The sequence below is a fragment of the Sapajus apella genome, unplaced genomic scaffold (genome assembly GCF_009761245.1).
Source record: "Sapajus apella isolate SASKATOON/1434 unplaced genomic scaffold, GSC_monkey_1.0 scaffold200, whole genome shotgun sequence".
Taxonomy (NCBI): domain Eukaryota; kingdom Metazoa; phylum Chordata; class Mammalia; order Primates; family Cebidae; genus Sapajus; species Sapajus apella.
The window spans coordinates 225,694-240,520 of record NW_022437140.1 but is presented as its reverse complement, the minus strand read 5'-3'; the positions used below and the strand labels follow the sequence as shown (position 1 = coordinate 240,520).

The following is a 14,827-nucleotide window of genomic DNA, read 5'->3' as shown; positions in this document are numbered from 1 at the left end:
AGTTAGCCTCTGAGATCTGGTAAAATCATACTAACAGGGTTCTAAGGATTACCATAATGTGCATAAAGATTCTAGCACAGTGTCTTCACCTAGAAGAATGAATTAGTGGCAGCAGTTGTTATTAATGTGATGCTAGTCTATGTGTCACAAATGATGTTGCACTAAGGGGTGGAAGGCTGGGGGCGGGGTGCAGATGCAAAAGGAGACAGTTTTCAGAGGAGTATGTACTCAGGAGGGACTACTCTGGCTCCACCAAACTTCAGGCTTCCACAGGAAACTTGGGTCCTGGGCATCTAGGCTCTCCTAGGGCCCCTGGATTTCTTTTACTTCTGAAAGTTGACAAACAACTGTTCTGCTGGTGCTGCCAACTCATGGAGAGCTGGGAAGCTCCATGAACTTCACGAGCTATTGCCATAAATTAGAAGAGATAGAGGAGGACTTCTCTTTGTAAGGCACTATAGTTGTGTTTTTCATTCAGTCCTTATAGCAGCCCCAGCAGAGGTTGTGCCTGGCCCATTTCCCCCCAGCACTCACCATTCTGCTATATACCCACAGAATCCTATTGCAAGAACCTGAGACTCTTCGCCTGAGAAGTTCTCTTGGTTTGTGTTGACACAAGCTGGGAGTGCCAGAGAATTAGTGCCCCCGGGGCAGCTCTCAGCCAGTGGAAGTGGTAGGATAAATACCCCAGCTTCCTCACTTAAGGAGAGACAACTCTAAGGCACATTCTACCTGTCAGTTTTCCCTGTGGGAGTGAACCTCTGTAAGCTCCTAGTAATATTATATCACTGTTGACTTCTTTCTCTTCCTACCTGGCTTCCAGCTCCTCTTCCGTGTTTTCTGGATCAGGACTGGACCTAGGGTGAGGAGCCTTTATTCTTGGGTTCATCTAACTGCTAGGTTGTCACCTGTGTGAACCTGAGAGGGTCTCTTTACTTTCTTTACCCTAGGCATGTCACTTGCATTGCCCTAATCCTGGCCCTACCCTGGATCACTTCCTGAATAAAGTTATTTGCATTCAAATTAGGTCTGCTTCTGGGGGGATGTAATGTAAAGCAAATCCTATGAAGAAATTCATCTCCATGTTTTATACAAGGAAAACCGAGGCTCAGAGAAGTGAAGAGATTTGCCTAATGTCATTCAGTTGGTAATGGGATGGGATTTTGAACCCAGGTCTGTACTACCCCAAAGCTGAAGCTCTCTGTACTATACCACACTACTTCCTACTTTCCATTTGAGTCACAAAACTAATGACTCAAGGGAAATTTCAGGTTTGGATCAGCTCATTTTTGCCTGTGAGGCAGGGTAGCTGTGGCCTAAAGTTAGCAGATGGGAATTTGGGGAGGGGAAGGCAGGTAGTGAGTGGATGAGAGGGTTGGTAGTTGTCAGTGGAAAGATGGACGAGTGAAAGACTGCTGAAACCATGTGCACCAGGAAGATAGTACTTATTTCCTCTCTGTTTCAAAAGCCATGGTCTTTTTTTTTCTTTTTTTTTTTTTTTTGTGAGGCTTCCTCTTGTCACCCAGGCTGGAGTGCAGTGGCGTGATCTTGGCTCACTGCCACCCCTGCCTCCCCGATTCAAGCGATTCTCCTGCCTCAGCATCCCAAGTAGCTGGGATTACAGGTGCACACCACCACGCCCAGCTAATTTTTGTATTTTTAGAAGAGATTGGGTTTCACCATGTTGCCCAGGCTGGTCTTGAACTCCTGACCTCAAGTGATCCACCTGCCTCGGCCTCCCAGAGTGCTGGGATTACAGGATTGAGCCACCGCACCCGGCCAGCCCTGGACTGTTGAAGTTGTGGGAAGGCTCTTTAATTTAACAAAAATTAACTGAGATTTGTTTTTTACCAGATATAGAACTGCGCTCTGAGGCTGTACAGGTGAATAAGAAACATTTTCTGGGAACCCACAGTACAATGGGGAAGATGGACACATAAGCAGATGCCTTTAATAAACAGATATAAATGCAGTGATACAAGAACATCCAAGATTATACAGAATCAATAAGCAGACCACACTCAAATGGGGTCGGCCAGGAGAAGCTTTTCAGGGAGGGCTCCCCATTGACTATAATTTAAGGGATGAGGAAAATTTAGGTGAAAAGGTGGGAGAGGACAAAGCAAGGGCCATTCCAGACACGTCATCACAAAGACACGATAGTTAGAAGTAGCTTGATGTGTGTAGGAGAGCTGCAAGGCACATCCACAGTATAAAGGGTGTGGAGCAAATCGTGGGGGAGCGTATTGAGGATCTGTGTGCCTGGCTGGGGACTGTGGGTGGTGAGAAGCAAGCCTGTGAGCAAGCTCAGAGGGAAGGCCTGACCTCCCAGCCCGTCGGCAGTGCTCTGGTTGTGCCCACCTCTCCCCCAGTGAACTGCCTATCCTCATTCCTTAGCTCTATCTGTATAGTTGGAGATTGGCACTAAGGGGCTATGAGGGAACCTTGTCAGGACTTGTCCTTCCTTTTGTTGGTCAGGGGCCATCTGGTTTCTGAAGAGAACCACTGGCAGCTGCAGTGCCTCTGCTACAGCCAGGCTGTCCCAGCTGCTCACAGAACTCAAGCTCAGCCGTCCTCCCTCCACTGACCTTGACCCAGACTTTCCTTGGCATTATGACTAGGGGACCAGGACCCCTGCTCCTGGGGTCTGGATACAGACCTTCCAGAAACACAGATGAAGAGCCCTGGCAATGCTTGTTAGGGGCATATCCTCACCCTGGCTCAAGAAATTGCAGGCTGTCAGCATGAATCACAGCTGGGCCTTTCATATTCAGCTCCAAATTCTCCTCTCCCAGCTGAACAAAGTTGAGAGGGACTGGGATCCCAGGCTAGGCAGGATGCTATGTTGTGGGTGACAGGCATTCTACCCTCTGCTGCCCCATCCCCCACTTCCCTATCTTTCACAGACTATATGCCTGGTTGGTACCCCGTAAACAGCACAGCAGGACTGACGTTTGGCATGTTTCCAGGCCTCACCATGCCACAACTGATGGAGGAGCTACTGTCCCTGGTCTCCATCCTGATGTGGAGGCCTCGTACTATCTGTGAATAATGATAAGGTTACTGCTGATGAGGCAGCCTGAAGCTTTAGAGTGTGTATCCACCAATTTGCCTTCAACAAAGATTGTTGCAGGCTGTCTAGTATCCTGCATTGGTGCTCCAAGGTTCTGTGCCTTTGAGGAGAAATTTCTGCAGAAAAAGAGCTTATTGGCCAATAGCTCCACAACAGCCTAAGATTCCCCTTCTTCAGTAGAGAAGACCTGCCATGTGAAACTATTCTCCCTGCTTGGCCTACAGACTAAAGGCTCGACTCCACAGTCTGTCACCTCCTCATCTGTCACCTCTCCCACCATGTATCCCCACCTTCATGTATCCTCTTCAGGTGCTTGGAGCTGCACCTCATTCCATGAAGGCACCTGTGTGTGTGTGATTCATGGTTTTGTATGTGCTCTCCACTTTGTCAAGGACCACTTCTGTCATCATACTGCTGTTCTTTCTTCAAGGCTCAGCTTCCTCAGCTAGCCCTGCCCACTCTTGGGCAGAGTCAGCCACTTTCTGTTGTGCTCCCACATTGCCTCTTGCTCAGAAGTACTTACCATAACTTTCCTGGGCTAGGTGCCTCCAGCTCCTTCCAGGGGTGATCCACCACCTCAAAACTCATTTACAAAATAAACAGAGCCCTCAGCATTGTAGAGATAATGTCCCACAATCTTAGACTCAGACCAAGGCTCAACTTTGCTGTGGTCATCTTGCAAGTTTTCACCACAGCCTTGCCTAGCCTGGGCTACTCTTAGGGCAGGCTTGGAAGGAAGTACAGCTTCCTGAATTAACTGATGTTTGGTAAGTGGTGGTGGAGGAAAAGGGTGGGGTTTGAGGATATTATAACTCGGGTCATCCCTGAGTGTCACTTTTTGGCACAGTGTCACTTTTGGGTACATTGGGGTGCCTCACATTGCCAGACGAGCTCAGACCTGAGGAGAGTGACCAGCTTCTGTGTGTTCCAGGTAAGCGCCTCTGTCTAATTACTGCCTGCTCCTTCCAAAGCTGTCTTGTCCTCATCCCTCCTGTTTGGCTCACACTAGGGGAAATGGACACTGGAAAGATTAAGCCAGCTGGTTCCCTTAATTTGTTTTTGAGACGAAGTCTCTCTCTGTCACCCAGACTGGAGTGCAGTGGCACAGTAAGGGCTCACTGTAGCCTCAACCTCCTGGGCTCAAGTGATCCTCCTGTCTCAGTCTCCCAGTAGCTGAGACTACAGGCGTACACCACCACACCCAGCTAATTTTTTTATTTTTTATTTTTGTAGAGATGGGTTTTTGCCATGTTGCCCAGGCTAGTCTCAAATTCCTGGCTCAAGTAATCTGCCCGCCTCAGCCTCCCAAAGTGCTGGGATTACAGGTGTGAGCCACCGCATCCAGCTTGCCAGCTGGTTCTTAATGGCAGCTCCCAACATCAGCAGAGGTCCTTGGGGTACTTTTCAGAAGGAAAACTCACTTCAGGTAGCCCATTGAGCTAAGGAAAGCCAAGAGTCCCTTAGTCAAACATGTGCAGACCCTAGGCTGGGCTCTGGGGATACTGCAGTGAAGGAGACACATCCCTCCCCACAAGGAATCCCAGTTGGAAGAGACAGAGCTGAATACATGTACCTACCATATACATATTAAGGCTACTTGGGGGTTACTTCACAGATTCTGTCATGTAAAAATGCTGGATAAATATCCAATGGATGAGGGAATGAATGAGTGAGTGAATGAATGAATGAGCTACCTAGGTCTTGAAAGGAGAAGGCCACGTGTGTAGCCCTTCTTTCTTAACAAAGGTAATTGCCCCAGTTACTTCATTTTATCCTTGAAATAGACCCGTAGCATAGAACAAGCATTTCACATCCCTGTCTGATGGATTTGGAAAGAGCATAGGTATGCGTGGTTTGGGGATGATTTATCAGAAGCTGATTTGTTGTTTTATTAAATAAGAGAAAACTCCCCACTCCCCTTGCTTCCGGTTTTAGAAAGGTACGTTAGCACATATGCCAGACTCTGTACTGGCCATGAGTGCAGAGGTGAAGAAACTAGAAGCAGAGGTATCAGGAAGCTGTTGTAATAATCAGGCCGATGATCTGGTTCAGTGGCTGTGGGAATGGGGAGGAGGGGACGCAAAGGAGAACTCTCAGCCTGAGATCCAATTGCATAGAGGAGTTGAGGGTCAGGATGTGCACAGGCAACCTGAATGGCCGTGTGTGAGCACACTGCGATGCCTCCAGTCAAGGTAGAGAACAGAAGAGCTTTGTGGGGGAAAACTGATGGAAAAATGAATGTGGCTTTGTTGGATTTGAGGAGGAATTTCTCCACCATCCAGTTAGTGATGTCTAACAGACCATTGGGATTTAGGATTTGGCTCAAGCCAAAGGTAGATTGGGGAGCCCTAACGTAGCTGTTAAAGAAAGCTTGGGAATGGGTGAGATAAAGGGAATGCAGAGGGAGGGCATGACCAGAAACTTGGGAACCCCATTGTCTAAAGGAAGATAAGTTACTGATGAAGACTATGAGAGACTCAGGAAGGAGACCTAGGAGAGACTGGCTGTGAAAGCTAAGGACAGGGGGAGTTTTGTAGCAAAGAGAATGACTAGTGGATTTGCATGTCTGAGAGAGGGCAGTAAAGGTGGGGACTGAGGAAAAGGCTCTGGATTAGGGAGTTAGGAGTCTAGTGGAGGGCAAATTAGTGAGAGTAATGGGAGAAGGCGAGGAGGGGATTGCTGGGGTGGGAAGGTACTATATTTCCAGCAGTTTTGCTGTGGGAAGGAAGAGAGATGAAGTGATTCCGTGGACAGATGTCTCTTTCCATATTGGGCCCTCCACTGTGTTTCCCTTTTCCTCCACCCCTAAAGAGCACCTGAATCATGGAGGGCTCCCTTGGGACTACTGAACAGCAATACCACCTCCTGCTCAGATGAGCAAAATATCTGACATTTCTACAGTTCTTTACAGTGTGCAAAGGACCATTAACTCCTTTAATCCTCACAAGAACTTAGCTTGCATGTTAGAAGAGGAAATTGAGACTCATAGAGTTTTGGTTCAGATTCAGCTACGTAAATCTGAATGCACATCTAAGCAAGTTTTTTTTTTTTTTCTGAGATGGAGTCTTGCTCTGTCACCCAGGCTGGAGTGTAGTGGCTCCCTATCTCTACTCACTGCAACCTCTGCCTCCTAGGTTCAAGTGAGTCTCTTGTCTCAGCCTCCTAAGGAGCTAGGATTATAGGCGCCCACCACCACACCTGACTAATTTTTATATTTTTAGTAGAGATGGGGTTTTGTCATGTTGGCCAGGCTGGTCTTGAACTCCTGACCTCAGGTGATCCACCCGTCTCGGCCTCCCAAAGTACTGGCATTACAAGCATGAGCCACGGTGCCCCGCCAAGTTATTTTGCTTTCATTATCTCATATGCACCACAAAGCCCTTTGATATATGTTGGTTCCATTTCGCAGATGAAGATTAAACCTCGAGGTTGAGAGTTGTGGTCCAGCTGCCTTGTGAAGAGCCGGGTCCCTACCTCTGAGCACCAGCCTCTTTCTGCTCTGCACCACTGCGCCATCAACGCCCACTTGATGTTTATGTTGCACATCACATTTCATAAAGCACTTCCCCAGGTGTTACTCTATTTAGTGCTCACAACAACCTTGTGAGAGTAGATATTATTTCTGCCTGTTTTACAGATAGAAGCTGAAATTCAAAGAAGTCATAAATGACCTGCTCAAGGTCATGTCACTAGTGGAATACCCACCCCTGTCCATGACCCCTGTTGCCTTCAGGATGAAAATTCATGTGCCTTAGCCTGGGATAATGGCTGTCCCTATCCAGCCTCCCTGCTTCTCTGTCAGATCTTTGGTTCTTTCTTTGTTCCAAGCCGCTAGCATGTCCCTGACTGCCCAACCACAGCAGCATGTCCATCGATTGCCCGTGGCCATCTCTCCCACTGCCTGTGCTAATCATACTGTGATTGTTGATGAGACTATGAGGTCCCTGAGGGCAGGGCCTAGGTCTGCTTTGTCTGTTTTGCAACATCCAGCATAGCAGGCATCAGGAACTAGTGAATGTGAATGAATTGAGAGAATTAATGAATGGCATTTGGACTGAAATCAGCCTTTCCGGTGCTCTTTCGTTATGCGTGCTTCTGAAAAACAAGGGCCTTCTGGTTGACTGCTACAGGATCTTTGATGGTTGGAGGTTCTGAATTCTGCCCCCAATTTCCTCCCTGGTCCCCTTCAGAAGAAAGGAAATTGGTCTGGGTTACAGACTCCTAGGACCTATAGAGTAAGTGGTTGACCCAGGTTGTCCCTTTTCTCCCATAGGTGGCCAGCCTCCACTGTGGAAGTTCATGGACTCCATTAGGTCTGAAGGGTTGCAGCAGGGGGAAGAAGCCCTGAGTTGCCCTGAGGAGGGCTTGCCCCGGCCCTCAGACAGCTCAGAGCTGGTAAGTTCAGCACTGGGTCCCTGTTTCATGCTTGTTCAAGACTGTCAAGAGCAGCGTGACTGAAGCTGCCATGGGGCCCTGGGCTCTCGCCCATGCAGCCCCTTTCCACTTTACAAAGCTTTTCATAGCTGAGGTGGTAACAATCTCCTTTCAGGCTCCAAACAACTGCAAGGTTGAGATGATCATGTTACTAATAGTGATGAAAAGTGGCAGAAAGAAGTGATATGACTTGAGTTTAAGACATGAGAGGAGCTTGAGCTGAGGTGTTTCAGCTCCAAACATATCACTTTTGCCACCTTGACACACAGGTGCCGCTCCTGCCCCAAGTGGGTTGACACAGTCTAGAGTGGACCTTCCCAGGGTTATCTGGTCAAAACCTGTGTTTTTGAGACCGTTTCTTTCCCACTTCAGTTCCTCCTGCATGTCTTCCTCAATGTAGCCACTACAGTCAGGCACACAGATGATTTTAGTGCCAAACTCTTGCCTCAGGCTTGCTCAGATGCGAGTTTCTCCTTTCTCTGTCATCTTGACCAAGATTTAGAAGCTGTCACATACCACACCCTTTTGCAGGAAACCCTTGTGTAATCCATTTCATGTCTCTTAGTATCTGTTTCCTAATCAGTAAAATGGAGGAAAATGAAGTCTAACACTCCCCACCCACGAAGACTAATGGAGCTAAAGGACTTTCATGTGGCTGGGTGCAGTGGCTCATGCCTGTAATACCAGCACTTTGGGAGACCAAGGCAGATGCATCACCTGAGGTCAGGAGTTTAAGACCAGCCTGGCCAACATGGTGAAACCCCGTATCTACTAAAAATACAAAAATTAGCCAGACGTGGTGGCAGGCGCCTGTAATCTCAGCTATTCGGGAGGCTGAGGCAGTAGAATAGCTTGAATCCAAGAGGCAGAGGTTGTAGTGAGCTGAGATTGTGCCACTGCACTCCAGCCTGGGCAACAAGAGCAAAACTCCATTTCAAAAAAAAAAAGATAGAGGAGGTGCTGACTAAAGTATTTTTGACTCATTCTCTGCAGTTTCTTTAGTTTTCTGTCATGTTCTGTCATCCACTTGACTAGGCTTGTTGCCCAGATTGTGGCTGCATTACCCCTTGCTGCATTTCATGCTCCCACTTCTCCCTTGTCCAACCTGTACCCTAGACCCTGCTGCAGACAGTTCTCCTATGTCCAACTGACAGCCACAGCCAAGCCTCAGAAGTGAGCAGTGACTGCACCATAGTGCCTGCCCGGCGAGTACTTGCCCTAGGGCCTGCCGCCATCTCCTCCCTCACTTCTTGTCCCTCCCTGAGGACACTCCTGTGCGGGCTCACATCTGCCCTGCTGGGTCCATCACATATACCTGCAGTTGAAAGAATTCCCTTTGGCTTTGGGGGACTTCACAGGGACACCAAATTTCCCTCGGTTCCGGGCTCCCCCCTTGGCACCACAGGCCTTACCCTGTTCTCCCCTTACCACAGCCTTAGGTTGAGAAAAGGTTAGTTAACCATGTGTGGTTGGTTCCCAGCCCTATCTCAGAGGCCCTTCCCAACTCCTCACTTGCTCAGAGAGGTGAGGTGATGGGCCTAGGCCAGCAAGTTGGTGACAAGAGCCAGTGTTGAAACCACATTGGACTTCACACGCTCTCTAATGCCCTTCTCCTTGCTCTCCTGGCTGAGGTCTCTCCCAGCTCTTCCTGGGATGTCGGGAGTGGCTTCAATAGCTTCTCCTGGCTTGTGTGTGCCTCACCAGGATCTGCCAGGGAGGCCCTTCTGTCTTTCCCGCAGTTCTGCTGTCTCCTAGTCTCTCCTCCTGAATATCTCAATGTGTCCAAGAGGAAAAGGAAGAAAAACAATTTACCCAAACCATTGACTTGTCCATGACTCTACTGTTTTCATTAAGCAATACTAAAATGCCCCTTCCATCCTAGCGGCACTTTGCACTTTCACATACATTATAGCCTTTAATTCTTATGCCACCACAACCATCCAATCAACAAATCCTGCTTCCAGCTGGTGCTCCTCGTGGCCCTGAGATATAGCCTTGAGCAAGACATAGTCCCTGGCACTGGGGGACTTCCAAGTACTGTTATTTTCTCAGTTTTCCACAAAGAGGTGACTGAGGCTCAGAGAGAGGTATGACTTTCCTGGGACCGCAGAGCCAGAAAACGGGAGTGCGAGGGTTCAGGTGTAAGTTTTCTCAAGCTAGATCGTCTGGGGTTTCTTTCCAGCAACTTTCATCAGCCTTGGGTTCTCTTCAAGGGAACTTGCTAGTTTGTATAAAGCTTCACATTGATGTGGAAACATCTCTGCAGTCAGACAGATCTGGGTTCAAATTCTCCCCTACCTCTTCAGAGCTGCTTGGCCAGGCAGACAACCTGCCCTCTCTGAGCCTCCATCTCCACGTTTCTAACATGTGGGTGGCTGGCGCTCAGAGGGGCAAAGCTCAGACTCCGCCTGTCCTGCAGCTCTTTGACTTTGCTGCCCATTGCCTGAGTTCCTGGATGTGCAGGCTGTGAGCAAACGTCTGAAGCTTGGCTTCAGCTTGGCTTTCACTTGTCACCAGATAGTCTCAGGGTGAGGTAGAGTGGGCATGGGCACTCCTAGCATGCATGGCTGCTGGAAGTGTGTGCTGTAAGGTGAACATGTAACTGGACATCTGGCACCCCAGGTAGGATTATTTGCCTACTTAGGGATCTGTTTCCCATTCTTTTCCTAAAGCAGGAGTTGGGACTGAGTTGTCCTTATCTCCCTCAACTGGCAGGCTCTCCTCCCAGCCGCTCCTCCCTGGAGGGGCCTCATGATCCAGGTGCCTGAGTGGTTATTTCACAGATAAAGGTCCAGTTGGGGGCAGTAAGTCATTGAAATGGAACTCCTGTGTGATAGGAGGTGGGGGCTTTGGAAAGTCTGAGCCTGAGGAGGATGGAGTTGCTGGGCTGTGACCCTCTAATTAATCCAGGGAGGCTGTTGGGGCTTTGAAGGATGGGCGAGAGGGTCGTCTAGGGGAGGTTTTGGCACACAGGAGTGAGGTCCCTGGGGCTATTAAGCTACTGGGCTTCTGGTGGAGTGAGAGCCTGGAGTGTCCTGGCCTCTGTCTTCCCTGCCTTCTCCCCTGCCCCTTCAGACTCTGATCCACTCCCAGATCTGTCTTCCCCAAATCCATCCCCTTGCTCTTCCCCTGGATCTTCAAATGGCTTGTTCCCTTTCTACATTTAGGTCACCTCGTCAGAGAAACCCTCTTTGAGTCTAAAAATACCTCTTTCTACCCTGGTCACTCTCTAATTTCCTACCTATTCCCCCCCTTTAATCATCACCATCACTACTGGAACCAAATTGTATGCTCCTGTGCTTAATTTCTGTCTTCCACCCTGGAATCTGAGCAGGACTTGGTTGGTTAAGTGTGTACGGTGCTTAGAATGGAGCTGAGTGTGGAGTGAGGGCCTGAGCAATATTTCAGGAAGGATGACCGACTGAAGAAAGGACCATCCTCTGCAGTGTGGTCTCCAAATGCTCCTGAGCTGGGCTTTTGCAGAGTCTGAGAGTGGGTTAGGAGAGGGAAACACTTGAGGTTTGTTTGTGCATTTGTTTATTCTCTTGTTCACTCAACAACTCACTGAGAGACTCTTGCTGTGGGTCCTGGGGAGCCAGAGAGCAATCATTCGTGGTACGGCAAGAAGAAGATCTTGCCAAACCCTGAATTCAAAGAAGGTGGGTGGGTGGGGGGTAGAGGATGTAGGGAGTTGAGAAGGAGCCGTAAGGTTATGGGGCAGGAGGAAGAAGGTGGGTTTTCTTTCCAGGACAGAGCCTTCTGAAGATGCCAGAGCTGGATGCAGGCTGTCGGCAAGATAGCCAGGGTGTATGAAGAGCCAAGGAGTGGGCTGGGCAGGGCAGGCCTCGGCCTTGGTTGGAGCTGGGGAGTCTGGCCAGCCCAGCAGTGCTCCTCCCAGATGTTGGCCTGTTTCTCCCCAGGTGCAGGACTGCCTGCAGCAGTTCAAGGTGACAGTGGCACAGCTGCAGCAGATCCAAGCCAGCCTCTTGGGTTCCATGGAGCAGGCACTGAGGGGACAGGCCAGCCCTGTACCTGCGGTCCGGATGCTGCCTACCTATGTGGGGTCCACCCCACATGGCACTGGTGGGTAGCACAGACTGAGATGCGTGGCCAGGCCTGGAAGAGGGTACTGATCTAAAGGAGGGAAATGTTCCTTATCCCTGTTCCCCACCTCTGTGGCCCCTTGACCAGACTTTGCAGGCTTTAGGAATTTGGGGAGTGGGCAGAGGGCTCTGGTCTTGCCAGCTGCATGCCTTTCTGTGACCTGTTTGCCCTCCAGAGCAAGGAGACTTCGTGGTGCTGGAGTTGGGGGCCACAGGGGCCTCACTGCGTGTTTTGTGGGTGACTCTAACTGGCATTGAGGGGCATAGGGTGGAGCCCAGGAGCCAGGAGTTTGTGATCCCCCAAGACGTGATGCTAGGTACTGGCCAGCAGGTAAACACTCACTGCCCAGCCTCTGGGGTCTGGGGGCCTGGCAGGGTGGCTGGGGCTCAGATGGGCAAGGCTGAGCCCCTCACCTGTCTTACAGCTATTTGACTTTGCTGCCCACTGCCTGTCTGAGTTCCTGGATGCTCAGCCTGTGAGCAAACAAGGTCTGCAGCTTGGCTTCAGCTTCTCTTTCCCTTGTCACCAGACAGGCTTGGACAGGGTGAGGTGGAGTGGGCATGGGGACCATGGACGGAGGGTGGCTGTAGCCCCATGAAAGCCATCAGCGGAGTAACCCAGCTTCTCTACCTCCAGAGCACCCTCATTTCCTGGACCAAAGGTTTTAGGTGCAGTGGTGTGGAAGGCCAGGATGTGGTCCAGCTGCTGAGAGATGCCATTCAGAGGCAGGGGGTGAGTGGAGGGAGGGGTAACAGGAGGGCTGCCCATGTTGGCCTGGGTCTGGCACACATGTGTTGGGTCTGGGCTTCTGGGAAAGCTGGTTTCCTTTCCTCTTCACATCCTTCATCCAGTTTAACCTCAGGTACATGACGCTACCATTCCCATTGTATAGGTTAAAAAACACTGAGGCTAAGAAAGGTCAAATAAATGCTCAGGACCCTTGGCAAACAAACATGAATAGACTGACCTTCTCCTCAAGGTTTTCACAGTCTATAGGGGGAAGCGTTCTAATAAAAGATTGTCCGTGTGGAGGAGGTGTGCGCGGACAGCTCTGGGAGCACTAAGGAGGAAGCGCCGGCTGTTTGATCAGGGACTTGAAGGAGGAGTTTGCCTGGTACTTAGGCTGGGACTGGGGCGGAAGATCTAGTCTCAGAGAAGGCCACACTCAGAAGTCTGAGTGCTGGAGAAAGGCTGATCCGTCTGGACTAAGCCCCTGTGGCGAGAAGCCAGTGCTGGGAGGAATGGGCTCGGGGAGCCAGGCAGGATGACGGTGAGGCTGGCAAGGCACAGCCTTCAAGGAGGCGCTCAGCCTCAAGAAACTCATCCTGGTCCTGGGAGCTGCTGAGGTGGACATCACTGTGACCTGGGGCCCGAGGTGGGGGTTACAGAGAGACTGAGTGTGGGGTTGAAGGAAAAGGTGGGAGCCCAGAGCATCTGTGGCATAAGTGTGTGGGGCATGCAGACATGTGTTTCATGGACTCTGTGTGTCTCCTTCAGAGCCAGGGCCCCAGCCCTGCCCATCCCCTGGGCTCTCTGTTCTGGCCACTCAGGCCAGCCTTGACCTCTGTCCTCTCCATCATCCAGGCTTACAACATCGACGTGGTTGCTGTGGTGAATGACACAGTGGGCACCATGATGGGCTGTGAGCTGGGGGCCAGGCCGTGTGAGGTTGGGCTTGTCGTAGGTGAGCCACAGACCATTTGTGATGATGGGTGGAGGGTGCGCTGCCTGTCAGGCAGGCCCTGACAGGGTTGTCCCTGCCAGACACGGGCACCAATGTGTGTTACATGGAGGAGGCGCGGGACGTGGCAGTGCTGGATGAAGACCGGGGCCGCGTCTGCGTCAGCGTCGAGTGGGGCTCCTTCAGCGATGATGGGGCACTGGGGCCAGTGCTGACCACCTTCGACCACACCCTGGACCATGAGTCCCTGAATCCTGGTGCTCAGAGGTGGCCTGGCAGGGGGCCCTGACCTTTGGTTCCAGGCCTTGTCTATGACTGCTCTGCTCCCAACCCCTTCTGTCCCTGTTCTCAGGCCCTTAGGCCCCTCCCTGTCATCCTGAGGGTCTCCAGGGAGCAACCTGGGGGCCCTGGCCAGATGCAAAGAAGGAAGGGCACAAAATTCTAGAACCCAGAATTGTCAACCCTTGGCCCTCCCCATTCCTGACTTTGGCCTGCCCTGACAGATTGGGGGTCGAGGGTTGGAGGTGGCTGAGCAAAGTGCTCTCTGCCTTCCTTTGGGTCCTGCTTCCTCTCCAGGAGGCTTCTGAATGTAACCTACGTCAGAGGGGGCAGTGGCGTCCGGGCATATACCCATCTGTCCTCTGGGAGACCATTTGTTGCTTCTGGAGCCTCTAATTTGGGGGCTTCCAAGAAAATAATCCTCCTTTGGGAACTCTTGGAGGTAGAGCCAGGTAGACTGAGGCCTTAGAAAAGACTCTGTCCAGCCACCCTTCCCACCTGCAGGTTTGAGAAGATGATTGGGGGCCTGTACCTGGGTGAGCTGGTACGGCTGGTGCTAGCTCACCTGACCCGACGTGGGGTCCTCTTCCGTGGCTGCCCCTCCCCTGCCCTGCTGAGCCAAGGCAGCGTCCTCCTGGAGCACGTGGCTGAGATGGAGGAGTGAGTAGGGGAGCCAGCGCCTTAGTGGAGTATTCTTGGCTTGGGGGAAGGGGAGGATTCTCTGTCCCCAAGGTAGCCATGGGGCTTTAGTGGGATGGAGAGCTTCTGGGCTGAGCCCCAAACCAGTTCTCTGTCCTCTCTAGCCCCTCTGCTGGGGCAGCCCGTGTCCACGCTATCCTGCAGGACTTGGGCCTGAGCCCTGAGGCTTCGGATGTTGAGCTCGTGCAGCGCGTGTGTGCGGCTGTGTGCACGCGGGCTGCCCAGCTCTGTGCTGCCGCCCTGGCCGCTGTTCTCTCCCGCCTCCAGCACAGCCGTGAGCAACAAACACTCCAGGTCGCTGTGGCCACTGGAGGCCGAGTGTGTGAGCGGCACCCCAGGTATTGTGGAAACATGGTCCATATGAGCAGGTGGCATGAACACGTGTGATACACACCCAGAGGGCACTCTGGGATCACGTGTGCAAGCCAGTGGACATGAAGGGCACTCAGGGAGAGAGAGGGCCAGGCTGAGCTATGGGAGGCCAGAAGATGTTCAAGGAGAGAAAAGATGCTTCCCGGCCGGGCGCGGTGGCTCAAGCCTGTAATCCCAGCACTTTG

At 51.2% G+C, this 14,827-nt stretch overlaps 1 protein-coding gene across 3 annotated transcripts in view; it reads left to right on the top strand.

Moving 5' to 3' along the window:
* The first annotated feature begins 1,742 nt into the window (after window positions 1-1,742).
* The window catches only part of HK3 (hexokinase 3), a 20,432-nt gene continuing 7,347 nt past the window's right edge, over window positions 1,743-14,827 (top strand). The window contains exons 1-11 of one of the 3 annotated variants that reach the window (XM_032269913.1): window positions 1,743-3,840; window positions 3,921-4,004; window positions 7,347-7,468; window positions 11,428-11,590; window positions 11,787-11,941; window positions 12,036-12,155; window positions 12,248-12,343; window positions 13,196-13,295; window positions 13,376-13,559; window positions 14,076-14,231; window positions 14,375-14,608. In XM_032269913.1, coding sequence (XP_032125804.1) covers window positions 3,834-3,840; window positions 3,921-4,004; window positions 7,347-7,468; window positions 11,428-11,590; window positions 11,787-11,941; window positions 12,036-12,155; window positions 12,248-12,343; window positions 13,196-13,295; window positions 13,376-13,559; window positions 14,076-14,231; window positions 14,375-14,608 — 1,421 coding nt within the window. In that variant the 5' untranslated portion in view covers window positions 1,743-3,833. The remainder of the gene's footprint in view (window positions 3,841-3,920; window positions 4,005-7,346; window positions 7,469-11,427; window positions 11,591-11,786; window positions 11,942-12,035; window positions 12,156-12,247; window positions 12,344-13,195; window positions 13,296-13,375; window positions 13,560-14,075; window positions 14,232-14,374; window positions 14,609-14,827) is intronic. The other 2 variants (XM_032269912.1, XM_032269914.1) reach the window with 2 other exon arrangements.